This window comes from Arvicanthis niloticus, chromosome 7, assembly GCF_011762505.2.
Source record: "Arvicanthis niloticus isolate mArvNil1 chromosome 7, mArvNil1.pat.X, whole genome shotgun sequence".
Lineage (NCBI taxonomy): Eukaryota > Metazoa > Chordata > Mammalia > Rodentia > Muridae > Arvicanthis > Arvicanthis niloticus.
This window is the reverse complement of record NC_047664.1, coordinates 3047172-3073506: the sequence shown is the minus strand read 5'-3', so window position 1 is coordinate 3073506 and position 26335 is coordinate 3047172. Positions and strand designations below refer to the sequence as shown.

The following is a 26335-nucleotide window of genomic DNA, read 5'->3' as shown; positions in this document are numbered from 1 at the left end:
CACCACCCTTTCCTACCCCAGACAGAGTCAGGAATGGCAGGTCGAGGGGGGCCCTTGGGGAAGGCGGGAGAGCACACAGAGGAGGGACGGCGGCGACCGCGGCCGGGACTCAATTGGGCACAGGGCTGGGGCGGCGCCCGGGGAACGGGGAGCGGGGAGCGGGGAGCGGGACGCGGGGCGGACCGGGACTGGGGAGGGCGCGCCGCCAGGTGCCGGTCCGCAGGAGGCGGCGGGGCACGCACGGAGTCCCGCGTGGCGGGGAGCGGAGGGCGCATGGCGGGGCCGCGGCCGGCCTACCTGGAGGTAATGGGGTTTCCTCAGCCAGGCCCCCGCGCAGAGACTCCTCGCCATGGCACTCACATCGCCCCGCCGCGCCGCAGTCGGAGGCGGACCCGAGCGCGACCGCTCGCCGGCCTCCCCGCCCCTGCCCCGCTGGCCCGCCCACGGCCCGCCCCCGGCGCGCGCACCCAGGGACCGCGCTGCGGCGAGGGTGGCGGAGGCCGGCTCCGCGCGCACAACCCCACCCCCACCGCCGGCCGCGGCGGTTGTCAAGGCGCGGGCGCGGGGCTCCGCCATAAAGGGGAGTCGAGCCTCGCGTCCGCCGACACAAATCCGCCTGCGCGTCGGTACTTAAAGGGGAGGCACGGACGGGGGAGGGGTGCGGCCGAGGCGGGCGCGAGCAGCACGGGGGTGCGCAAAGCGTGGGCTCAGTGGAGCCCCCACTTCGCCGTTACAGGCTTGCGGCTCCGAGCGCGGAGCCCCGCCGTCCGCGCCCTGGACTCCGTTTCGAGTCAGGACCTGTGCGAGCCGGTTGTACCGAAATACCGCGGATGCCTGGAGCTGCTCCCTAGGCGACCAACTCATAGATCCTCTCCAGGGAAAGGAGGCGCTCGGGAGACGCGACCACCGGTATCTAGGGGAGGAAGGGACTCCTTCCCGCTCAGTTCTGCGTGGCCTTCCAGACACTTCGCCGCTTTCAGACCTTCAATTTTCTTTTCTTTCTCTTTCTTTCTTTCTTTCTTTCTTTCTTTCTTTCTTTCTTTCTTTCTTTCTTTCTTTTTTTTTTTTTTTTAACAATTTCGACTTTTTGAAGTTTGCATTGGTTGCCAAACAGCTTCAGAGTTTTCTTGCTTTTACCACAGAATCATGATTCAAAGGTTAAATAAATAACTAAATAAATAAATGCCGAATAAATACAGGTCTGAAGGCAGGAGATCCAGGACGGAGCAGAGCAACTCAGTTAAAGCGATGTAGCTCAAGGCATTGCTTCCTTCTTTTGACACTGATGGCCAAATAAGGGGGAAAGAGCCACCCTAAAAGGAGGATAGCCATTGATCTGAGTGACTTCAGTGCAGGGAGATGCAGGTCCTACTTCTTTTTTTTGGCATTATACCAACACTTTCACGTAACGCCCACTAAGTTTATGTTTCTATTGCTTTCAGTTTCTGGAGACGGGTTTTTAACCAGAATAATATTTTGTTATTTGGAAATAAGTGCGTTAGCCACTGACTTCCATTGTTAATTAAATGACTGAAGTAATTTCTAAGATAAAGGTGAATATGAGCTGGACATGGTGACTCACACCTGTAATTCCAGCACTTGGGAGATGGAAGCAGGATCAGGTATTCAGGGCCAACCTGGGCTACTTAAAACAGACAGAAGAAGGAAGGGAAGGAAGAATGGGGGGGGGGGGGGAGGATGGATCCTACTGGTTTTGTTTAATTTTTTAAGATTTTATTATTTATATGTGTATGTCTGCCATATGTATGTGATTGCTCATAAAGCCGAAGAGGGCATCAGAACATTTGGGGCTGGGATTTCCATTGGTTTTAAGCTGCCCAACTTGGGTGCTGGGAACCAAACTCAGTTCTCTGGAACAGCAGGAAGCCCTCTTAACCACGGAGCAATCTCTCCAACTCCTCAATAAGTATTTTCTTAGCACCCGGACACTGTTCAATTTTTTTTTTCTGTATATACAAAAAGACAAAGCTGGCAGAATCCCCACCTTTATGGATATTGCATTTTGGAGATGGGAAGTCAGGCAATAAATAATAAACACAGTGACTATAGAAAAGTCTGGTAAGAGCCAGTTGTGGTGACATATGCCCACAATCATAGTACTTGGGAGGTGTAAAAAGATCAAGAATTCAAGACCAGCTTCAGCCCAAGCAGCCTGGGCAATTTGGAAACCCTCTCTCAAAATAATGCTGCTGCTGCTGCTGCTGATGGTGGTGGTGGTGGTGGTGATGATGATGATAAAACTGGTCAAGGCCAGGTGAGGTAGTGGCAGACAGATCTGTATGAGTTCCAGACCTGCCTGGTTTATATAGCTAGTTTCATGCCAGCCAATGCTACACAGCAGGACCTTAGGAGTAATGGAATAGTGAGGGTAGAGGAAACTACAGACAGTTGGCTAGAAGGAAAAGATCAAGAGTTTATTTGCTCATGCTACATAAGCCATTGAGCCCAGTTTTTACAAACTAGATATGTTTGTAGAAGGGAGGGAGTGTAAACAAATGAAGCCCCGGGTATAATGCAAATTCCGGGAGGTAGCAAGGAACAGCATCTCAGGAACAGCCGAGTGTATCAGGGAGGAATGAACGCCACAGTAAACAACTGACCGCTGGACTTCGTGTGTTAAAGAGCACTGTCAGCACCTACATGGCTGCTCACCAGCCATCTGTGATCCAGCTCCGGGAGATTCAGGGCAGAAGAGAAACATTTAGAAGAAGTGGGGATGTGGCTCAGTTAGAATGCTTGCCTAGCATGCACAAAGCCCCCGGTTCGACTCCCAGCACCCCATAAATTGGATGTATTCAGAACTTACCCATTACCCTTACGGTCTCACTCTGTAGATGTGGAAGTGTGTGAGGATCAAGGTCATGTCATAGTGAATCTGAGGTCAGTCTCCTGTGCATGAGTCCTGCCTCTAAAAGAAGGAGGGAAAAGAGGGGGCAGAAGAAGAGAGATGAGGAAGAGGAGGAAAAAAAAACGGAGGAGGAGGGGATTGGGGAATCGGGGAGGGGGGAGGGGGAAGAAAGAAAATCATGAGAAGGGAGTGGTTGAAAAGAGCTAGCACTGGCCATTTTTGAGATGTTTTTCCTAAAAACTGGAGCCCCAAATTGCAGCAGTAACTCACTGTTGAAGTAGAATCAGAAGATTTAGGTCACTCTGTACCCCTTAATGACAGTGAATGCGTGAATGCAGAGATCACGGCCTCACTTGATCCTGAGAGTAATCAACCATTAGCGCTCAGCCCTAAAAACAAGACATGTCTCATGACCTTCTCTAGATGTCAGGAAACATTTTAGAAGAGGGCCAGGAAGTGTGTAAGAACTGGAAGACCGTGCAGAGGGATGCAAAATACCATCCTCTAGACTCATTACCACTATAGCAATCATTCATTTACAACAACTTCTAACACAAGACCGGCCTTGAAGAAATCAATCCTAGGTGGAGAAGGCCCTCCCGAGGCCCTGACTGTTGCTGCTGAACTATTGGCTGTTGGTAAACTCTGAGAGGGGTGGGGGTGGAGATTGTCTTCAGTAACCCACTAGGCTCCAAACCTATAGTCACACAGCTCTGGTTAAACTCAGTAGGTCAGTGACCTGGACCAGCAGGTTGTTCTTCAGCAGCAGAGGTGCCTGAGGAGGAAAGGCCGGGGATTAGAGATAAGGCAGACGTGTGGGTTCAGAAAGTCTTACATCATAAACTATGCTTTATGCCAAGCAAGCTTTTTTTTTGAAAGACTTATTTATTTATGCATGCAATTACACTGTCACTCTCTTCAGACACACCAGAAGAGAGGGCATCAGACCCCATTATAGATGGTTGTGAACAATCATGTGGTTGCTGGGAATTGAACTCAGGACCTCTGGAAAAGCAGCCAGTGCTCTTAACCTCTGAAACATCTCCTTAACTCCAAGCAAGCTTTTTAAGAATTACAGAATCTTATTGAAGTATGGTAGCACACGCCTTTAATCCCAGCACTTGGGAGGCAGAGGCAGGTGGATTTCTGAGTTTAAGGCCAGCCTGGTCTACAGAGTGAGTTCCAGGACAGCCAGGGCTACACAGAGAAACCCTATCTCAAAAAACCAAAAAAAAAAAAAAAAAAAAAAAAAAAAAGATTGAAAAAAATTTGCAGAGAGACATATTTTGATACATGTAACACCAAAAAAAATATTTTAAAAAATCCAGAATAAGAAATGTGACTTGGGCTGGAGAGATGGCTCAGCAGTTAAGAGCACTGACTGCCCTTCCTGGTCTTCTGGTGTGTCTGAAGACAGCTACAGTGTACTCATAGGAAGGAAGGGAGGGAGGGAGGGGGGAGGGAGGGAAAGAGGGAGGGAAGAAGGAAGGAGACTTGCTGGATGGTGTCCTGGAGAGGTTTTGTCTTGGAATCTAGTTCCTGTGGTCTCTATGTGAGAACACACACTATCTATCTAGGCTTGCCGTTGGGTAGAGGTGGTGATGGGAATATCCTGGGCTCCTCTTTTGACAGTTTCAGTTCTGTGAGAGGCGTAGGAAGTAATGTTACCCAGCTGGGAAGTGGAAAAGGTTAGTGGGGATTTGAAGAAGGAGAAGAGAAGGTCATCTCATGCCTCTGGATGAGAAGATTAATACCTAGAAAAAAATATGAGCTTACAAAGTGTGCCCGCTGCCCAGAGTGTGTGAGTTTTAGTGGGATAAGTTGATGCAATTGTGATGTTTTCGCTAACATAATCAGCAACCAAGGGTACAGGTTCAGAATAAGCTGAGAATTCTCTGTCATCAAAATGTACAAGGGAATAAATAAGAGCAAAGAGAGGGCGGAAAGGAGAAGAGGATGTGAGCAGGAGAGTGAGCTTGATTCACCATCAGACTTCCATGAGTGAGGAGACAGAGTGGGCACAGAGACGTCAAGATGCAGGAAGGTGGTAGGATCAGTAGCTGGCAAGTACTACATCACTGAGCCTTGGGATGAAAGAGCTGAAAGTCTTGGGGTTCTGGGTCAAGGGGAAAGAGAACCGTCTGGATAGAAGGCAGTGTGAAGAGCTGAGCTCCATCTAGTGTCTCTGTGGATAGGTGTCAGCCTCTACCCTTCCCCCGTCTGGCCCACACCTGGAGTGAGATGGGATGGAGACATCATGGGGACGTAAATGCAGGGACAATGGAAGAGACTCAAGGTCAGAGTGTGTGATTATAAGAGCCAGGTGTGATAGCACAAACCTAAAATCCCAGCACTAGGGAGGTAAGGCACCAGGAACCAAAGATGGGGAGTTCAAGGCTGTCCTCAGCTATATTTGAGAGAGCAGGGGGAATATGACCACACCTTTAATTCATAAGCCACTTGGCTCAGCCACCTCTGTGTGGTGTCTGGGCTCTGCCAGCCATTTGCCATGAGACGTCTCTTCCCGTTTTCCTGAGCCATCCTCCAATGTTTATTTACCTTTACTGTCTGGTTCCTTTGGAGTCTGACTTTGTAACTTCTGGGTTAAAGCCATGGAAGTGATTTGGGAAGGTAGACAGGAGCTTCTTGGAAACTTCAGAATAGAAAACAAGAATGGCACAAGAAGGTGTGCGTGTGGAGCAAGGAGCCCATTAGAAGAGAGGCCAAGGGCTGCGGCTGCGGTTCAGTGACACCGTGCACACAGCCCTGGCTTTGATCTGTGGCTGCAGTTCAGTGATACCGTGCACACAGCCCTGGCTCTGATTGCCCACAATGAGGGATTGGGAGAATGAATGGGGTGTAAACTCACTCACCATCTTGAATTATGAAAAGTCTACACTACATTGACAAAAGAGGTAAATACAAGTCACATAGCTTACAGAAAGAACTTATTTGTAGTTGTATTGTTTGTGGCATTTCAGGTAAAGTGTAAACTCCCCAAGAAAAATTAAATATATGAAATATGCTACAATCTAATCATGAGGATGTAGATTAAAATAAGAGGCAGGACTTTAAAAACAACAAAAACTGGGGCTGGAGAGATGGCTCAGAGGTTAAGAGCACTGACTGCTCTTCCAGAGTTCCTGAGTTCAATTGCCAGCAACCACCTGGTGCCTCACAACCATCTATAATGGGATATGATGCCCTCTTCTGGTGTGTCTTAAGACAGTGACAGTGTACTCACATACATAACATAAATTAAAAAAAAAACAAAAAAAACAAAAAAAAAAAAAAACAGGCAGTGGTGGCACATGCCTTTAATCCCAGCACTTGGGAGGCAGAGGCAGGCGGATTTCTGAGTTTGAGGCCAGCCTGGTCTACAGAGTGAGTTCCAGAACAGCCAGGGCTATACAGAGAAACCCTGTCTTGAAAAAAACAAAAACAAAAACAAAAAAAAGAGTTGCCTTGGTCTTAGTGTCTCTCCACAGCAATGGAAACCCTAGTAGTTGGTACCGAGGACTGGGGTATCGTTTTGATAGTGATAGGCCTAACCATGCTTTTGTTTGGAGGAATGTAGATTTGGGGACTTTGGATTTGGAAATCAGTGGTATGCTTTAAGTGGCGCTTAGTAGGCCAGCATAGTAGGAACATGGAAGACAGTTGTACTGAGGATGATTTGAACTCTGGGGACCTGGCTTATAAAGTTTCAGAGAAGAATCTGAATATGTTGCTTAGAGATCATTCTTGTGATATTTTGATGAAGAATGTGGCTGCTTTTTTGCCTTTGTCTGGAGAGTCTGCCTAGAGCTATAGTAAAGAGATTTAGATTAACTTCATTGACAAAGGAAGTCTCAAAAAAAAAAAAAAAAAAAAAAAGCCTAGGTTAGATTTTATCCTGTAGTCCTGTAGTTCACTCTTACGAGGATTATTTTGATCAAGTGAAGCAAGCTGATAAAGGAAAGATACAAAATGTATGCTTTGAAGAGTAAAGGGGCACCAGGAAGTGGACTGTTGAGGGTATTAAATGGAATTAAGGAAGTGTTGACCTCAGGGCAAGAGTCCACTCAGCTAAGCTTCTTCATAATTGTTTGTCTGCAGTTGAAATAGAGAAAGTTATATCATGTTAGGCACCTGGTTATTTTCATTTGGACATGAGGACCTATGATTATGTGTCAGATTAGCAAGGAGTGGATTTTGATGGCTATTCTCAGTTGTCAACTTGACTATATATGAGATGAACTACAAGCTAGAACTTACAAAGGTCTTGTGAAAGGTAAAGAAAGGCTTAGGTCTAGGTGCGGTGCTATGCACCTTCAATCCCAGCATTCTGGAGACAGAGGTATGCAGATCTCTGAGTTCAAGGCAAATCTACAGAGCAAAGACAGCCAAGCTTAGGCAGTGAGAGAGTTGGAAGACAGAAAGCTGGTGATGTTGTAACAGAACAAGTGGAGCCATGATCCAGCCCCAGTAGGCAGCAGAACTCAGCAGCTTCAGCCGTGTGGCTCTAGCTTTAGAGTCAAGAGGAGAAGGGGTTACTGGACGATTGATGTTGGATGGCCAGAGCTAAGAAATTAGTGGTGATTAAGAAGACACCAGTATCACTGAGGTAAAGTCTTCTGGGAAGTGTTTTTTTCTGAGAGCACAAAGGAGCTGTGTTCCAAAGATAGCCAAGGTTATACCTTGTTCTGCAGCTGGACTTGGTAATGTCCAACAGTCACCCATGTGGTATGTTTTTGAAGGCATAAAGGGGTCATGGAGAACAGCTGAGGCTTGGCACTGTGAGAGACCACGGAAGGCCATTGGTAAAGCTGCAGCCTCAGTTGCAGTTGACAATCCCGGACTGAAGGGGTCAAGCAAAGAAGTTGAGGCTTTGGCACCTTGAAGAGAGCCAATGAAAGGCTACTGGTGAACCTTAGTTATAGCAGAAGACCCCAGTGTATTGTAGGTGTCAATACCATGGGATGATCACCAAGAGCAGCAGCAGCAGTGGAGTGGAGTCAGCCAGAGCCTAGAGTGCTATAGAGGGCAGGGCTGGAAAAGTGACACAAGGCCTTTGGAAGAGCCCAGAAGATCATATGTGAATCCCAGACACTGGAACAAGAAGCTGTGAAGTTGAAGTTGCCTTGGAGACCCCAAGACGTTCGAGATTCCAGAGCTGTGGGATATCTGCTGAGGAAAGCTGCTGACAGGAAGTGGAACCAGTCCAGGAGAAAGAATTGTGTTGTAGTCAACAAGGTTGGACATCAGACATGGAGATGCAGAGTTCGGAGTTTGCCCAGTTGGTTATTGTCTCACTTTGGTCCAGTATTTTCCTCACTATGACATTTGGAATGGTCATGTATATCCTGTGATGTTGAAAGTATGCTATCTGCTTTTTGATTTTATAGGGAATTACAGTCGAGAGATTGAATGAATCTCAGAAGAGACTTTGTACTTTGGGCTTCTGAACATTGTTGAGACTATGATAGACTATGGGAACTTTTGAAGTGGGACTAAATGTATTTTTCATTATGCTATGGCTAGGTATGGTCCCCCAAAGACTCATAAGTTTGAACAAGTGGGGTCAGGGAGTTTGAATATTCTTGGCTCATGGGAAGTGATATCATTAAGAGGTGTTGGAGTAAGTGTGGCCATATTGGAGGGAGTGCATATACAATGCCACGTTTAATCACTGCTTGTACTGGAAAGAAGTTCATGGACAGCCAGCATCTTCAACTAGTCCTTGTAAAATAGTAGCTTTTGACACAAGTTAACTTTAGTTTTTTTTCTTTGCAAGTGTACATGCATGAGATGTATGTGAGTGTATGTATGGCCATCCTGTGTGGGAACATGTGTGTGCCTGTACAGTGGAGGCCCAAGGTTGGTACTGAGACTCTTCCTGAAGAGTTCTTCCACCATATCCTTTGAGGCTGAACCTCTCAGTCAAACCCTCATAGTGCCAGTCTCTGTTAGCCATCTAGGGATCCCCTGCCTACACTTCCTAGGCCTGAAATTTCAATAAGACCACCATGCCTGCCCAGAATTTACATGAGTTCTGAGATCTAAGTCCTGGTCCTCTTGCTTGCCTAGCATGCAGTTTAACCACTGAGCCATCTCCCCAGCTCTCAACCTCTCTCTTTTTTATATTTTATTTATTTATTATTATTATTATTTATATACTTATTTTTGGTTTTCCGTGACAGGAGTTCACTGTGTAACAGCCATGGCTGTCCTGGAACTTGCTCTGTAGACTTGAGGTTGGCCTCAGACTCACCACTTGCCTCTGCCTCCCTAGTGCTGGGATTAAAGGTGTGTGCCACCACGCCTGGCTTTTATTTATTATATTTATGTGCGTATGAGTATGTGCTACAGCATGAATGTGATGGTCAAAGGACAACTTTGGGGAGTGGGTTTTCTCCTTTGACCTTCGAGTGGGTTCAAGGAATTGAATTCAGGTCATCAGCTACTGCTGAAGTTGGTATGAAGATAGATTGCTTTAATACACCTCACAGGATACTCAAATTCTGTCAGTGTGGGCCCCACGGGAGTCTTGGGTTTTTTATACTGCTTGGCAAAATAGGAAAGGCCTAATAATAGGCACATACAGTACTTTGTTTTGCTTCTTTTGTTTTAGATTGTTTTAACTTTTCAAAATGGGTGTGATTTTGAGTTTTGTGGTTATATTGTTCCTCTGGGAGAGAGGTCAGTATAAAGGGTTTTTTTGTTACTGGCTGATTTGGGAAAAGGGTTCTGTCTTTGTGTTTTTAGAAAAGGCAATAAGGTGGTTATTTACACTTCCCAGAGTTATGTAGATCAGACATGACAAAGGGGGGTCGCCAGAGGACTACATTCCAGAGAATCAAACAAAAGATTATCTTTATGAGACTAAAATTTGTTTTGTGAGTTGTATATGACAGAATATACAGCCTTGGTGAATAAATCTCCTTGTCAGACATGCTGACCTGCTTGAACTCCTGATGTCCTAGACTTCCAGCTGGATCCAGGTAAGACACAGACATCAGAGATTAAATCAGTTGTTGGTGTGGTCTTCTTAAGTCGGAGTCCCAATTCCCTGGATTTTGGAGGCTGTAGGTGGTTATTATTAGGTTGTCTCTCTAGGGAATTTAGAAATGGTCTTGATTGGAACATGGAGGAATAGTTAGAATTGATTACATAGTAATAATCTACTGGTAGAAATCTTTATTATTGTTACTAAACTAAAGTCATAATTTCTTCTGTTGATACAAAATTTTGTGAGTACAAGGCCTAGGCCCAGTCTTTCTTAACTGTCTTTTCTTTTCTTTCTTTCTTTCTTTCTTTCTTTCTTTCTTTCTTTCTTTCTTTCTTTTTTTTTTTTTGAGACAGGGTTTCTCTGTGTAGCCTTGGCTGTCCTGGAACTCACTCTGTAGACCAGGCTGGCTTCGAACTCAGAAATCCACCTGCCTTTGTCTCCCAAGTGCTGGGATTAAAGGCATGCGCCATCACTGCCCGGCTTTAACTGTTTTTCTAAACTGTTATTAGATGATTAAACAATACAAGTTAAGGGCCAGATAGCAAACTCATGGTCCTGAGTTAATTAAAAGGGTGTTTTCTAGATTTTAATTATAAATAGCTGAGAGTAATTAACAGACAAAAGTCCAGATTGCTTTACATAGGTAGGTAGTTTTCAAAAACGTCAGAAGTCCACAGAATATGACATTACAGACATTTCTTTATTAAGGACCATTTGACTAGAAACCTGTCTGCTCCTGACAGCTTCCCTTTCTTGGATTCTAAGAAGAAACTGAGCACCTATGGAGTTACTCCATTAGTGGCAAGACAGCCACTAGACAAAAATCGCCTCTTTTCATCTACAGACAAATACTGTCCAGAAAAAGGACACAATAGTCGACTGATAATCTCTGCTAAAACAGAGTAATCGGCCCTTAAAAATTCTGCATCACTAGGTTTGTCAGATGAACTTGGGCCAGAAGGCTGAAGATCAGATGCTCCAACGTTTTGAAGTATAGAGATTGTTCAGGTAATTATCGGTCTATATAAATTGGCTAAGTTTTGGAAGCCATGCTTTGTGCTTCCCATATTTTCAGTTAATTCAGTCATTCTAGATTTCTGATGGGGTTGAAAATTTATAGTCTCATAGCCAACCCAGGCTATTTACTTTGAGAGAACAGTTTTGAGAAGATAGTTTTCAGATGACATTCATTCTAAAGCAAGGATATAGCCAGGTACAGAACTAAAGTCTTTTAAGATAGATGGCAGTAGTCTTTTTATTGACAATAATGTTGGACTGAGTACTAGGTCTATCTTGTACTTTATAAATTACAAAATGGTAATAGTTATACTCAATTTATATCTGAGATAAAAGAGTCTTTCAATTGGACAGAAAGGAGGAAGTGTTGTGGATAGCTCTGGTCTTGTATTTTGATGGTAATTCCATTTTCCCAGGAGGGGCTGCAGACAAAGAGTGAATCAGTATCCAGATGACTTCTTGTGAACCTTCTGCCCACCTTAATTTGTAAAATAAAAGGCTAGAGACATTGATTGGGCAGTAGAAGGGGAGGTAGAGTGGAAAATTTTGGGGAAGAGGGAGAGAGAGAAGGACGAAGGAAAGGAGGAGAGAGATGGAGGCAGATGTCACCCTCAAGTTTCTAGCTATCAGAGGTAGTTATTATCAAGGTTAGATATTTGGGATAACAATTCTAATTGTGTGGGCAGCTTGTGTATTGAGTATTTGCTGATATATAAATCTATTTGGTTAATCTTTAAGCATTAAGAATCTTATTTCTACCAGGTACTGAAATTGTTATATCTACCACATGGGGGTAGCAGAAATTCCCTGGGTTTGGGGGGGGGGATTAGAGGCCATGGAGCTGACCGGCGGAGGCAACAGTTATACCAACATTTTGTGGGTCCTGGGCTGGTGCTATCTTTAGTTCGGGAACTTAGAACAAGAACATGGCAGTCAGGCTGGGAGCTAGCCAGACACCACTTTTTCTAATATCTCCCGCTACATTTTTACCCAATGAACCATCCCAATGACCCAGTTTGTTTGTTTGTCTGTTTTAAAGTCAGTGTTTTTACCAGACAGTGGTAGCATATGTCTTTAATCCAGCACCCATAAAGGGAGGTAGAGGCAGAGAATTCCCAGAAACTCATGGTGGGAAAAGGGAGGCAGGAAAAAAAACAAAGACTCAACAAAGTGGAAGGCAGGGGTCAATCTGAGCAGACGCTCTCACATCCACACTCACACATAAACACACACATCACATAGATAGATGATTGATAGGTGATAGATATGTACATGATAGACAGACAGACAGCCAGACAGTAAACAATTTTGCTAATTAAACTTTGTCTTAATTGGTCTATTTATCCTAGCACTTAGGAAGCAGAGACTGGTGGACCTCTGTGAGTTTGAGGCCAGCCTGATCTACATTGAGTTCCAGACTAGCCAGGCCCATTTAGTGAAAGCCTACCTACCCCCCAAATATAAATAATAAACATATAACTTGTAAGTTGCTGTCTTAATTACTGTTCTGTTGCTGTGAGGAGGGAGGCACAATGACCAAGGCAACTCTTATAAAAGAAATCATTTAGTTGAGGGCTTGCTTATAAGCTTCAGAGAGTTAATTAGTCCATCATCATCATGGTGGGGAACATGACTGCAGGGAGGTGTGGTGCTGGAGAAGTAGCTGAGAGCTACATCCTGATCCTCAGGTGCAGGTGGAAGAGAGAGAGATGGAGACGCTGGGCCTGGCGTGGGCTTTTGAAATCTCAGAGCCCACTCCCAGTGACACACCTTCTCCAACAGGACCACACCTCCTAATCCTTCCAAACAGTTCATCAACTGGAAACTAAGCATGAAAGTGTGTGAGCCTATGGGGGCCATTTTCATTCAAATCACATTTGCCACACAGTAAAAAAGATAACTGGTCCATGAAAGCTTTCTTCTTTCTGTCTCTCCTGAAGAGCCTCTTTGTTATCCAGTCTTTTCCTATAGAACCTGAAGACCCAACTGAGTCTAGCAGTTCTGAGATCACCCTTCCATCAGTGACTAAAGCTAGGGGGGGGGGTAAGTATTAAGGAGGGCCTTCCTTGACAGACTTGTTAATGTGACAACTCCAGCAGCAACCTGGTGTACTGCTTTAATGACACTCACAGCAGCTGCCTGTTGCTGACAAACAGGAAGATGGTGCAGAAGAAGACAGTGAGAGAAACTCGAAACACCTGGACTCATCAGGAATTATATCAGCTGTGGTAGTCACCACTGCCTGGATACATGGTCTCATTCTTGACACTGAACCCCATGTTGTCTTGAGAAATAACCTCTTACAAAGCTTCATAGTACGTTTCAAGGCATATGTCAGTGCAGGGCCTAGTGGTGCACACCTTTTGTTCCAGCACTTAGAAGGCAGCTGCAGGTGGATTGCTGTGAGTTAAAATCAGCCTGGTCTACAGGGCAAGTTTCAGGCCAGCCAAAGCAACAAAGTGAAATCCTGTTTCTGAGACGACTTGTACTTCAGTTATAGAATTGACTGGAACAAATGTTATGGGCAGTGTCAGCTCTGAGAGTATGAATCTTCTGTTGATTCCACAAACACATGAGCAATACCATCAATTTCGTGGACATCCTAGAGAGGCAGGTGCAAAGGTTTCTCCTTGGGACTAGTGTTAAGATGTATCCACAGCTTCGAGCAGAGTGTTCCCATTAACACCTCCTTTCCCTCTGTGGAACAGAGGCATATCAGCATTTAGCTCCAACACCTTTGTCACCATTCCAATCAGAAATTGGCACAAATGCCACCTGGTTAGTGTTATAGCCAGTTTTCTTAATGTCAGAATTGGCTTCCATAGCTCTTCTGGCTGTGGGTAGCTCAGTGGGATCCATTTTGGTAACACCCCAAATTAGTCATTTCACAGCACTTGTAAACCATGTAAACCCAGAAGTGCATACTCATGGGCCTGCTATTCTTGAAGAACTGGACTTAAAGTTCTCCAGCACTGAAACAAGAGTGTGGTGGTATACATCTGTAGTCCTAGAACTTGTGAGGTAGGGGCACAATGATCAAGAGTTCAAGGCTAACCTCAGCTACACATTGAGTCTGAGGCCACCCCAGGCTATGTGACATGCAGTCCACCTCCAATTCCCTAACACTGGCAGCAACATCAGTTGGCACAATCAGTCTGCGATGTGCCCGTGTGTCATGATTTAGATTAGATGTGTTCTAGGACATCGTTGGGTCCCAGATGACTTAAGAATGGAAAAAGGAGCTTTTTCGCAATGGGTTTGCCGTCAGAACGCAGGTGCTGTGAAAGCCACCACTAATTCAAAGCAAAAATGGAAAGGAAAAGACATCAACATTGTCGTGATTGGACGAGTAGATTCCTGCAAGTTCACCACAACCAGCCACCTGATTTACAAATGTGGTGGAATCGACAAACAAACCATCAAAAAGTTTGAGAAGGAGGCTGCCGAGATGGGAAAAGGCTCCATCAAATATGCCTGGGTCTTGGACAAACTGAAAGCTGAGTGTGACCATGGTATCACTATTGGCATCTATCTCCCTGTGAAATTTTGAGACCAGCAAATACTACGGGACTATCATTGATGCCCCAGGGCTCAGAGACATCATCAAAAAACATGATTACAGGCACATCTCAGGCTGATTGCGCTGTCCTGATTGTTGCTGCTGGTGTTGGTGAATTTGAAGCTGGTATCTCCAAGAATGGGCAGACCCATGAGCATGCTCTTTTGGCTTACACCCTGGGTGTGAAACAGCTAATTGTCGGTGTTAACAAAATGGATTCCACCAAGCCACCATACGGTCAGAAGAGATACAAGGAAATTGTTAAGGAAGTCAGCACCTACATTAAGAAAATTGGTTACAACCCTGACATAGTAGCATGTGTGCCAATTTCTGGTTGGAATGGTGACAACATGTTGGAGCTGAGTGCTAATATGCCTTGGTTCAAGGGATGGAAAGTCACCCACAAAGATAGCAGTGCCAGTGGCACCACACTGCTGGAAGCTTTGGACTGTATCCTGCCACCAACTTGTCCAACTGACAAGCCTCTGCAACTGCCCCTCCAGGATGTCTATAAAACTGGAGGCATTGGCACGGTCCCCGTGGGCCGAGTGGAGACTGGTGTTCTCAAACCCAGCATGGTGGTTACCATTGCTCCAGTCAATGTAACAACTGAAGTCAAGTCTGTTGAAATGCATCATGAAGCTTTGAGTGAAGCTCTTCCTGGGGACAATGTGGGCTTCAATGTAAAGAACATGTCCATCAAAGATGTTAGATGTGGCAGTGTTGCTGGTGACAGCAAAAATGACCCACCAATGGAAGCAGCTGGCTTCACTGCTCAGGTGATTATCCTGAACCATCCAGACCAAATTAGTGCTGGCTCTCTCCTGTTCTGGATTGTCACACAGCCCACATGGCAAGTTTGCTGAGCTTAAAGAAAAAAAATCGATCATCGTTCTGGTAAGAAGCTGGAAGATGGCCTCAAATTCTTGAAGTTTGGTGATGCAGCTATTGTTGATATGGTCCCTGGCAAGCCAATGTGTGTTGAGAGCGTCTCTGACCATCCTCCATTTGGTCGTTTTGCTGTTCATGACACGAGGCAGACAGTTGCTGTGGGTGTCATCAAAGCTGTGGACAAGAAGGCTGCTGGAGCCAGCAAAGTCACCAAGTCTGCCCAGAAAGTGCATGTGGGGAGCCGACAGAAGGCGGCTATCATCCTTGCAGCCATCTTGACCCATATATATACCCTGACAAGAGACTTGTTTTCAACAGCCTACAACAGCTGAGCACACTCTGATAACATCTTGTTTTATATACCCAGGATTTACCCCTGGGTGTGTGTGACTTAAAGGCGTGACTTAAGAAGTGAGACTTATAAAAGGCGAGAGGCAGACAGAAGAGGGGACTGGAAACTTGGAACTTGGAGGCACTAGGGACTAGGAACTAGGACTAGGAACTCGAGACTTGGGACTTGGACTAGGATGAGAGACTTGAGAATAAACGGGACTGAATCACACTCTGTCTAGTCTCCATTCCTTGTGTCCGCCCTCACTCACTCTCTTGCTGAACCCTGACCCGTAGACGGGAGCAGCTTGAGGCAGTGCGGGCTCTAACAATTTTGGCCCCCAAGCTTTTGGCAGTGCGGGTTCCAACAATTTTGGCAGAGCGGTCTCCAACAAGTGCAGAAGGCTAAATGAATATTATCCCTAACACCTGTCACGCCAGTCTGAATCAGTGGTGGAAGAAAGGTCTCAGAACTGTTTGTCTCGATTGGCCATTTAAGTTTAACAGTGAAAGACTGGTTAATGATAACAATGCATCGTAAAACCTTCAGAAGGAAAGAACGTTTTGTGGACCATTTTGTGTGTGTGGCAGTTTTAAGTTATTAGTTTTCAAAATCAGTACTTTTTATGGAAACAAATTGACCAAAAATTTGTCACAGAATTTTGAGACTCATTAAAACAAGTTTAATGAGAAAAAAAATAAAAAATAGAGCAAGCAATCAGAGCACTCAGAAGCATCTGGGCATTGATTCTTTCTCTACTCTTGACAGTGGGTGTGATGTGACTAGCTGTTTCACATGACTGCCTTACGTCCCTGCAATAGTCTGTAATCTGGAGTGACAAGGTACAATAAATCCCTTCCCCTAAGTTGCTTTGTCAGGGTTTCTTTATCATAACAAGAAAAACTCTTAATAGAATTCTAACAGTGCACCTTTATAACATAAACTTAGCTAAGTTATCCAACATCTTGCCCCTGGGAACAATTTTCAATTCTTAGTTCCAGTCTGAGACCTAGGGTCAAGCTATCCTTCTACTGGTCTCATCTTGATGAAATTCTAAATATTAGTTGCCCCCATGAACCTCTATTCTTGTAGGGTTGGTTTTTGTTGTTGTGTTGTTTTGTTTTGGGACTGGAACTTACTATATAGCCCAGGCTGGCCTAGAACTTGCTGTGTAGAGCAGGCTGGCTTTAAACTCACAGAGAATTGCCTCTCAGTACTAGGATTAAAGGCATGTGCCACTACACCTATCTTCATAACTAGACTTTGTTCTGGTCTTTATTTTAGAATTTAATTTCAAATGACCTAGACAGTATATGGGGTGATATTTAGAAAACAGTGCCCAGTCCAGCTTGTTCTGGGGCAGCCACCATGTTCCCGCTTGACCATTCTTGACCATCCTGTTATCTCTTCAACAGCACCCCAAGTCATTTTCTTCAATAGTGTAGCCACTTTTAAGTTGCCTGTGTGCCAGCAAATAACTTCCCCATGTATATAAAAGCATCTCTAATAAAACCAGTGGGTCACAAATGAAAGATCTGAAATTAGAAGGGGAAGGAAGAAGAGGTTCAGTGCAAGCAGCAGATGAGGGAGTAATGGGGTGCAAAAGTACAGTATATACATATATATACATATAGCAAATAGAGAATAATATAGTATATACATATATGAAATGGTCAGAGAATAATACAGTGTGTGTATATATGTATATACATATATATGAATAGAGAATAATACAGTCAGAGAATAACAAAAAGTGTTTAACCTTCATATGGCTCAAGGATTTCTTTGACCCTTGTGGCCTTATCAGCTTGTATGATCTCCCTTACTGAAAAAAAACAGCAGGGAGTCCTCATAGGACCCTTTTGAACAACTTATGTAGTTGGGTCTGGTGGTGCACACCTTTGATCCCAGCACTCAGGAGGCCGAGACAGGTGGATTTCTGAGTTCGAGGCCAGCCTGGTCTACAGAGTGAGTTCCAGGACAGCCAAGGCTTTACAGAGAAACCCTGTCTCGAAACCCCCCCCCCCCAAAAAAAAAATTGCAGGTTTGTAGATAGGAAGGGAGGAAGGCCTCACACAGTTGTTCATTGTGCTGTGATTTTTTTGCCTCTCAGATGGGGGAGGCTTCAGCCAGGCTTTGGGGTCAGAAGCTCCATTCCTTTGCAGGCTCCCACAGTTTCCACTTTCTTTCTATCCTGTCTGAGAGTAGTCTCAACAAGAGGTCAGAGCTGCGAAGGCCAAGTATCAGGCAGAGAATTCCCCGAGGAGGTCCTCATTCTCAGGCAAAATCATGTCTGGAAATAACATTCTTGTGTAAGGGACGTGGGATGCCCAGGACTGGCTTTTCCTTTTCCTACTGTTAACAAACAGTTTGGCTGCACAACAGGAGAGCTGCCAGTTTCCTTCCCTGTGGGGGCAGTGTCTGCCGCTCTCTCCCTGGGTACTATAAAGTTCTTAATCGGGACCAGCAGATGCCTCTGCACTGATTCTATTTGGCAAGAGACTCCGAGCATCTGGGGACAAGTTGAGAACTGGAAATAGATCCTTCCCATTGACTCAGCCTGACAGGAGGCAATAACTTGCTTCTTAATCCCGCACCAAGTAAGGACTTGTCAGTGGGGAGGACATAGTATTCAATCCCTCTCTGGGTCTTGTTTTGTTCCAGAGGTGACTTTTATATTGAAACAGAAGTAGGGACAGCTGGTGCAGTGCTATATTCTCCCTCTTGAAAACTAACAAAGTCATATAGTTCTGAAAGTCTGGTGACATTTCTCCTCCTGTGAAACAGGAATTTCACAGAACACTACCCCTATCTAGGCCATCTGGGAAATCAATCTCTTGTCTCCCAACGTAGAGGAGCTCGTGGTTTCCTTCCTTCCTTTAAGCTGGAAAGCTTGTCATTTTATCCACCCTAGGGTCAGGGTCCACATTTCATTTGTTTGGTCTTTTGAAACAATGTCTTAGGCTGAATCCCAGGCTGGCCTGGAACTTAATGTTAACGCCAATGTTGTCAAACTTTCAGTAATCCCCCTGCCTCTGCAATGTTGGGATTACAGGTGGGAGTCATCACACCTATCTCAAAAACTTAGCACAATTTGATAGGTAAATTACATCCTACCCCTGCTTTACCTGCAAGGATGGACAGCAATAGCAGGGACATTTCCGTACAAGGTAACATTCCTTTGCCATTGGCTTCACAAATGAAGACTGATCATTCCCTCTTTTCTCTGCTGCCAACTGTGACAGCTCTGGTCAACCAACAATGTCCCTGTGGTCCCTGTGGTGAGGAATCTTTTCCCCCTAAGATTTATTTATTTATTTCATGTATGAGTACTCTATTTGCATGTATACCTGCATGTCAGCAGAGGGGATTATGCCACATTATAAATGGCTGTGAGTCACTATGTGAGTGTTGGGAATTGAACTCAGGACCTCTGGAAGAGCAGCCAGTACGTTTAACCCTGAGCCATCTCTCTAGCCTAAGGGTTCTTTAAATGGATTTGGATCCTGTAACCTCAGCTTTGAGTCCAGCTCTGGAGATTCTGGCTAAGTAACCTTAGGTAAGTTACATGGTTTCTAGTTTTCTTCTTTTCTAAACTAGTTTGATATTTAAATCCTAGGTTGTATCTGAAAGTGTCTGAGGAGCTGGGGTTTAATTTTAGTAGAGAAGCACTCCCTGGCACGCACAAATTCTGGATCTCATTTCTATCATATATATAGTGCCTCACATACTGCAAATGTTCTACCAACTGTCCTGAGGATGAGACGTGGTTCTCGTAAGTTTTTGATCACAGAACTGTTTGCACCTGGGATTGTCCTATCATACTACACAATTTCACTTGTGGTTCTGGTGCTGGTGAAATAATCATAGTCTTACAAATGCTGCTGCACAGCTAACTAAGCCTTATGCTTCATCCCTGACTGATGTCACCTGGATGTAATGATTCACACTTGTACTCCCAGCCCCTGGGAGGCTGAGGCAGGAGGATTGTTGCAAGTTAAAGGCTGGTCTGGGCTATGTGACACCCCATCTTAGAAAGAAAGAAAGAGCCGGGCGGTGGTAGCTCACGCCTTTAATCCCAGCACTTGGGAGGCAGAGGCAGGCGGATTTCTGAGTTCGAGGCCAGCCTGGTCTACAGAGTGAGTTCCAGGACAGCCAGGGCTACACAGAGAAACCCTGTCTCGAAAAACCGAGAGAGAGAGAGAGAGAGAGAGAGAGAGAGAGAGAGAGAGAGAGAGAAAGGGGAAAAACATTGCTGTGTAGAGCTGTGATCTTAGCACTTGGGAGGGAGAAGCAGGAGGCTATCATGCTACATCTACTTGATATACATATACAATTAATGTGTTAAGTCAATAAAACAAAACCTTTGAAAGTTAAACTAGGAATGGTAAGATGGCCCACCTAGTAAAAGCACTCACCAAGCAAGCTTGATGGCTTGAGTTTAAAATGGAAGGAGAGACGTGACTTCCAAAAGATGTTTTTCTTCATCTATATAACATCTTGGACTGGAAAGATGCCTCAATGGTTAAAAGCGCTTGCTGTCAAGCCTGATTGATAGTTTACTGTTTAAAAAAAAAGACTACATTTTCCAGCGTTCCTTGCGGCCGGAAGGGCGGGACTATGAGAGGAAATGTAGTGCAATAAATTTTACTCCCTTATGAAGGTCGCTGTTTCTCCTCGCCCGCGCCCGCGCCCTTTTAAGTATTCTCTCCTCCACCTGTATGGCATTTGATACATGGCTCAATTTCCCTTAGTGAGATTATGCTCCTTCGGTGTGTGATCAATAAACATGTTTCTGTCTGCCTAAGGTCAGACGTGCTTCTGCTTTTCTGCCTTCTCATCTCTTAGAGATGCATCAGAAGCCAGGCAGTAGAGGTGCACACCTTTAATACTAGCACTTGGAAGGCAGAGGCAGGCGTATGTCTCTAAGTTCGTGGCAGCCTGATCTACAGAGTGAATTACAGGACAGCCTGAGCTACACAGTGAAACCCTGTCTTTTTTTTTTTTTTTTTTTTTTTAGATCAGAAATCTAACATGTTCTGAGAATTCAGTCCCTGGGATCTACATGGTAGAAGGAGAGAACTGACTCCCACAAAGCTCTGAGCTCCACATGCGCACGGTGGCACATGGGACCGCACGTAATAAATATAATACGTAAAAAATATGAATGAAAAAGATAGGGTTTCTATCAGCGCCAAGCTTGCCCCGCGCGCATTTGTGAAGCCACGCTCACTCCTTCACCATCGCAGGGAGCCTGCTGAGGTGTTAAAAGCACACCCTCCAGAACTGAAGAAACTTAGGGACAAGAAGTTATCGTTGACGTTAAGCGGTGGCAGACATGTACAAGAAATGCTACAGGGCTTAGATCCCTTTATGAACCTTGTGATTGGTGAGTGTGTGGAGATGGTAAATACTGAGTAAAGAATAACATCAGAATGGTGGTTACACAGGAAACGGCGTCGTCAAGTCAGAAGCCTTGAAGAGTAAACACTGTTCAGCAGTGGCGTCCACATCCCTCCCCTAAGGGCCTGTTTGGTTGTGCTGTAGAGTTGGGTCATGTACATTTTCATGTGAAACTTTTTGCAAAATAAACTACTGTGATACTCAAAAAAAAAAAAAATAAATAAAATAAAGAAAACGATAGGGTTTCAAACAGAAAAAGAGGAGGAGCAGACAAAGACTAAGGGACTACTGAGCACAGTTGGAATTTAGAACTCTAAACCAAAATTTTGAAATACCAAAATGCAAGAAGCCCTAGACTTCATCCCCTGCATCACATAAAATGGGTGTGTTGGCACACAATACCAGCACTCAGGAGATGGAGGGAGGAGGACTCGGCCATCCAGGACTACACGAAACCCCCACCCAGTCAGTCACTTAGTCAGCCTGTGCCTTGGCTGACACCAACCCTGAGTCCTGTAGCTGTCTTGGCAGGAGTAAAGATACTCTAGAAAGATGTGTACCCCTCCCTTTGCTATCAGACTCTTGAAACAATGGACCCCAAGAAGTTGGAATTTCCCCAGGAACCTCATACTGGGAAAAGGAAAAGGCTGGAGCCTGGTGCCAGGCAGAGGGGAGGAGACTGGAGCTGAGTGAGTGGTGGCGATGGCTGGGACAGCACCTTGACCAGCCTTGTGCACACCCCTTTGTCATGTCAGGACCCTGAAGATGGATTCCATTCCTCTTCCCAACGTGGCCATATCAAATAAATATCCTTTTTCTGTTTTTGGTATTGCTTGTTTCTGTAATTAGCCAGTTAAGACTGGTCGGCCATAGAACTGCTAAGGCTTGCTTCATCCTTGATCCTAACAACTCCTTTGATAACAATTGCCTTTCAGATTGTCAGGATTTTGTGGCAAGCATGCTGCCAGCTGAGCCATCTCATCAACCCCTACTTCCAGACCATTGTCTATGTGTCTTTAAGGCAATCAGATGATAAGTGACTTGATATTTTCAGCACCATTATGCAATGATTCATTACGGTAGGGGAACAGATGAGGCGAGCACACTCTAATTGTTATATGGGATTTTGTTTGTCTTATTCATTACTGTAGGGGAACAGATGAGGTGAGCAAACTCTGTTAGATAGTACTTTGTTTTATTTATTTATTTATTTATTGGTTTTTTGAGACAGGGTTTTTTTTGTATAGCCCTAGCTGTCCTGGAACTCACTCTGTAGACCAAGCTGGCCTCGAACTCAGAAATCCGCCTGCCTCTGCCTCCCAAGTGCTGGGATTAAAGGCGTGTGCCACTACTGCCCAGCATTTTTTAATTTTTTAAAGATTTATTTATTTGTTATTTGTATGAGTACACTGTAGTTGTCTTCAGACACACCATAAGAGGGCATCAGATCCCATTACAGATGGTTGTGAGCCACCATGTGGTTGCTGGGAATTGAACTCAGGACCTCTGGAAGAGCAGTCAGTGCTCTTAACTGCTGAGCCATCTCTCCAGCTCTGTTTGTTTTATTTTTGAATCAGGTTTCATGAAGGCTGTTCTGGCACTGAAACCTGAACAGTAATAGAGTAAAACTTCTCAAATAGCCATAAATATCCCACCTTAAGCAGGGAGGGATATCACATTTCTGTAACACCAGCATTTTCAAGGCTGACATAGGAGGAGGATCATGAGTTGGAGGATAGCCTGGGCTACATGGCAAGAGTTTGTATCAAAACAAAATCCTTACTTTAAGTTAAGTAGTATAGAAAGCACTGCTTGCTTTTTATGTTTTTGTAAGACAGCTGGGGAAAAATTGTCTGTCTCTCAAGGCCCTAAATGAAATAATAAGCCAAGACTAACATAAACATAAGATCACAATTTACGTAGACTGGAGAGATGGCTCAGTGGTTAAGAGCACTGACTACTCTTCCAGAGGTCCTGAATTCAATTTCCAGCAACTACGTGGTAGCTCACAACCATCTGTAATGGGATCCAATGCTCTCCTCTGGTGTGTCTGAAGACAGTGACAGTATACTCACATATATAATAAATAAATAAATCTCTTTTAAAAAAAAATCAAAATTTACACCATTACAAGAGAATTAGTAGGAGGAGTCAGAACGTCTTCCTGCTTTGGAATATTTGCTTACTCAGTTTGACAGAGATGAAGCAGAGATGGGATATGTCTGAGATTGCTGAGCAAGCTCACTTCAGGCAGAGAGCTGTCTTCCATGTCTGGAATATCTTTGTCTTGTCATAACATTCATCCATATCAATCTGACCATGTGAGAGTCTCATCTTTTGTTGTTGTTTTGGTTTTGGTTTTTCGAGACAGGGTTTCTCTGTGTAGTCCTGGCCGTCCTGGAACTCACTCTGTAGACCAGGCTGGCCTCGAACTCAGAAATCCACCTGCCTCTGCCTCCCAAGTGCTGGAATTAAAGGCATGCGCCACCACTGCCTGGCTGAGATACTCATCTTAACAGAGTTGCCTGAGACACTGAACCAAAGGTTTGGTTCATTTCATCATTGAGGTAAATGTCGCTACCCACGTCCGACCTGCAGAATAAGGCAACGGCAGAATAAGGCAACGGCAACGGCAAGCGGTTTATTCAGCTATCCCTGTACAGCGCGCTTCCTCTCTCTTTCTCTTCTCTTCTCTTCTCCCTTCTTCCCCAGCTCCCACAGCCCCTTATATGCATTGCCTTGATCCTATCAGCAGCTGCCATGAAGTCACTAATTGGCCACTCTCAATGACTCGAGGTGGGGTGATCGGGTAACCACACCTCTCAGCACATACAACTCCATATATGGAGTTGTCTTTTCTCTCAAGCAATGCCTATGCCAAGTGCCACTTTGTAATGGTGAGAGTGGAGCCACTTCCCACAGCTCCTCCTTTTTTGTTTTATGCGAGCAGAAGGACATAGAGGTCTGACCCCCTGTATTTGAAGGGAGATTGTCAACCCCATTTTCACCACCTGCCGTCTACAGTATGGTTACCATGGGTGACCCAACCCGATGCTGTTTTCCAGGGGACAGGAACTATGGCAAAACCTGTATGCAGTCAGACATATGTCTGAGAACGTATACAGCGCCCTCTGTGGTGCTATGCCCTACATCCTGCTGCATTCCCATCTGAACTCTTTAGTTTCTCCCTGCAGGGTCAGGATCTTTTCCCCCATCACCATCAGCATGAGCATCATCTTCATTAGCAACATCATGATTAGATAGGAGCTTCTGTTGTCGGCTTTGCACTGGACGAGTAAGTCTCTCTGGAACCCACAATGGCTGTTGCCCATCCTGTGGAAAAACACAAACAGACCCTCTCGCCCACACCAACACTGGGTCTGGGCCATTCCACTGACCAGTAAGGATATCCTTCCATAACACTTGTCCTTTATTTGCTGGAGACTGTTGCGCATGTCGCTCTGCCGCGGACTTACCCTCTTTGTCCAATTGAAGATAATTGAGAGTAAAAAGAGCAATAGCAAGTCTTTCTGTAGGTGTCTTTCCCATACCTATTCCCCCTTTTTGTTTTATTAAACACTCCTTCAAGGTTCTATGGGCACGCTCAACTATGCCCTGTCCTTGGGGGTTATATAGGAGTCCAGTGGAATGAGATATTCCCATGGCTTTGCAAAAGCTCTCAAATTGGGAGGAGGTGTAAGCTGGGCCATTGTCTGTTTTTAAGGACTTTGGCAGTCCCCAGGCATTCCATGCCTCAAAGCAATGCACAATGACATGTCTTGCTTTTTCTCCGGTCATTGCCGAAGCAGCTATGGCTCCAGAGGCAGTGTCTACAGATACATGTACATACTTTAATTTTCCAAATTCAGAAAAGTGAGTAACATCCATTTGCCAAATATGCAAAGGGCATAAACCCTGGGGATTAACACCCACAGTTGGGATAGCAATATATGGCAGACAGGAATTACAGCTTTTCACAATGCTACGAGCCTCCTCACAAGAGATCTTAAAGCAAGTAACCAATGCGTGTGCATTGACATGAAATTGTTCATGGAATGTCTTAGCGTTTTGAACAGGAGTATGAGCAGAGAATATAAAGATGGCTGTGGTAGCCTTATCTGCCAAATCATTTCCATCTGCCAGTGGACCAGGAAGTTCAGTATGAGCTCGAATATGTTGTACATAAAATGGATTTTTCCTATTTAAAATTTCCTGCTGTAATTGAATTAAAATTTCTCGAGTTGTACTTTTAACATTTATTTTTCCTACTGCTTCCAATATCTTAAGAATATTTACCACATACTGGGAATCAGAAATTAAATTAAAAGATTCTCTAAATTTTTTAAATACCATTACTACAATTCGTAATTCAATTACCTGAGGGGACTCTATGGCAAACAGGACAACTTTGGGGCTATCACCAGAAACCACATATGAGCCACAGCCAGTTTTAGATCCATCAGTAAATATTATTTTTACATCCTTTAACGGAACAGCACTAGTCATCTTTGGAAAAACCACTGGATATTCTTTTATAAATTGTAATAAGGGATCCTTGGGTAAATGATTATCAATAATACCTAAAAAGGAACATCTCAATATAGCCCAATCATCCATGGTGGATGATACCTCTTGTTGCTGGGCTGTATAGGGCACCACAATTTTTTGTGGCTCACTTCCAAAATATTGTATGCTTTGTTGTAACCCTTGTAAGGCCAAAGCAGCCACAGCACTTAGATAATACTCCAAGATCTTTCCAGGTGATATTTTTGGATGTATCCTAAGCAAAGGTTCTCCCTGCCAAAGAACTCCAGTGGGCTGCTTTGGGATAGATAAGATACACAATTCTAAAGGGGCTGTTAAAACCCTCCTACGCAAGTAAGAGGTCGACAGGGCCTTTTCTACCTCATCCAGGGCTACTCGAGCCTCAGGTGTCAAACTTCTAGGAGACATCAAATCAACATTTCCTGGCAATATATCATATAGTGGTTGTAATTGGCTATTAGACAATCCTAAACAAGGCCGAATCCATTGAATATCCCCTAGCAATTTCTGAAAATCATTTAAGGTACACAATCCATCCTTACGTACTTGAATTTTTTGTGGCCTTATTTCTTTTGCAGTAATGACAGATCCCAAATAATTAATTACTTTGTCTTGTTGTACCTTCTCGGGGGCTATAATTAGGCCAAAATGTCTCAATTCCTCAATCATCAATGTATATGCTTCTTCTAAAATTTGTTTACTCTTTATAGCCAATAAAACATCATCCAT

General features: G+C 44.5%; 2 protein-coding genes and 1 pseudogene across 5 annotated transcripts in view; 2 read left to right on the top strand and 1 right to left on the bottom strand.

Moving 5' to 3' along the window:
• Positions 1 to 452, bottom strand: part of Dipk1a (divergent protein kinase domain 1A) — a 79088-nt gene extending 78636 nt beyond the window's left edge. The window contains exon 1 of one of the 3 annotated variants that reach the window (XM_034508470.2): positions 298 to 452. In XM_034508470.2, coding sequence (XP_034364361.1) covers positions 298 to 351 — 54 coding nt within the window. In that variant the 5' untranslated portion in view covers positions 352 to 452. The remainder of the gene's footprint in view (positions 1 to 297) is intronic. The other 2 variants (XM_076937785.1, XM_076937784.1) reach the window with 2 other exon arrangements.
• Positions 350 to 14728, top strand: LOC117712715 (uncharacterized). The gene is made up of 3 exons (XM_076938783.1): positions 350 to 379; positions 472 to 909; positions 10795 to 14728. Exons 1-3 carry the CDS (start codon positions 350 to 352, stop codon positions 10855 to 10857), a joined length of 531 nt encoding a protein of 176 aa, XP_076794898.1. The 3' UTR covers positions 10858 to 14728.
• On the top strand, positions 14107 to 26335 carry LOC143433747 (elongation factor 1-alpha 1 pseudogene; annotated as a pseudogene). Its single transcript, XR_013111637.1, has 3 exons — positions 14107 to 16500; positions 19136 to 19217; positions 20679 to 26335. The product of XR_013111637.1 is annotated as an elongation factor 1-alpha 1 pseudogene (transcript).

Bases quoted from the DNA above. Each gene is read 5' to 3' on its own strand.
- LOC117712715 (XM_076938783.1), top strand. From the start codon at position 350: ATGGCACTCACATCGCCCCGCCGCGCCGCA. The intron at 380-471 runs GTCGGAGGCGGA...GCGCGCACCCAG, and splicing joins CATCGCCCCGCCGCGCCGCA to GGACCGCGCTGCGGCGAGGG. The intron at 910-10,794 runs GTATCTAGGGGA...CTGCATCACTAG, and splicing joins CTCGGGAGACGCGACCACCG to GTTTGTCAGATGAACTTGGG.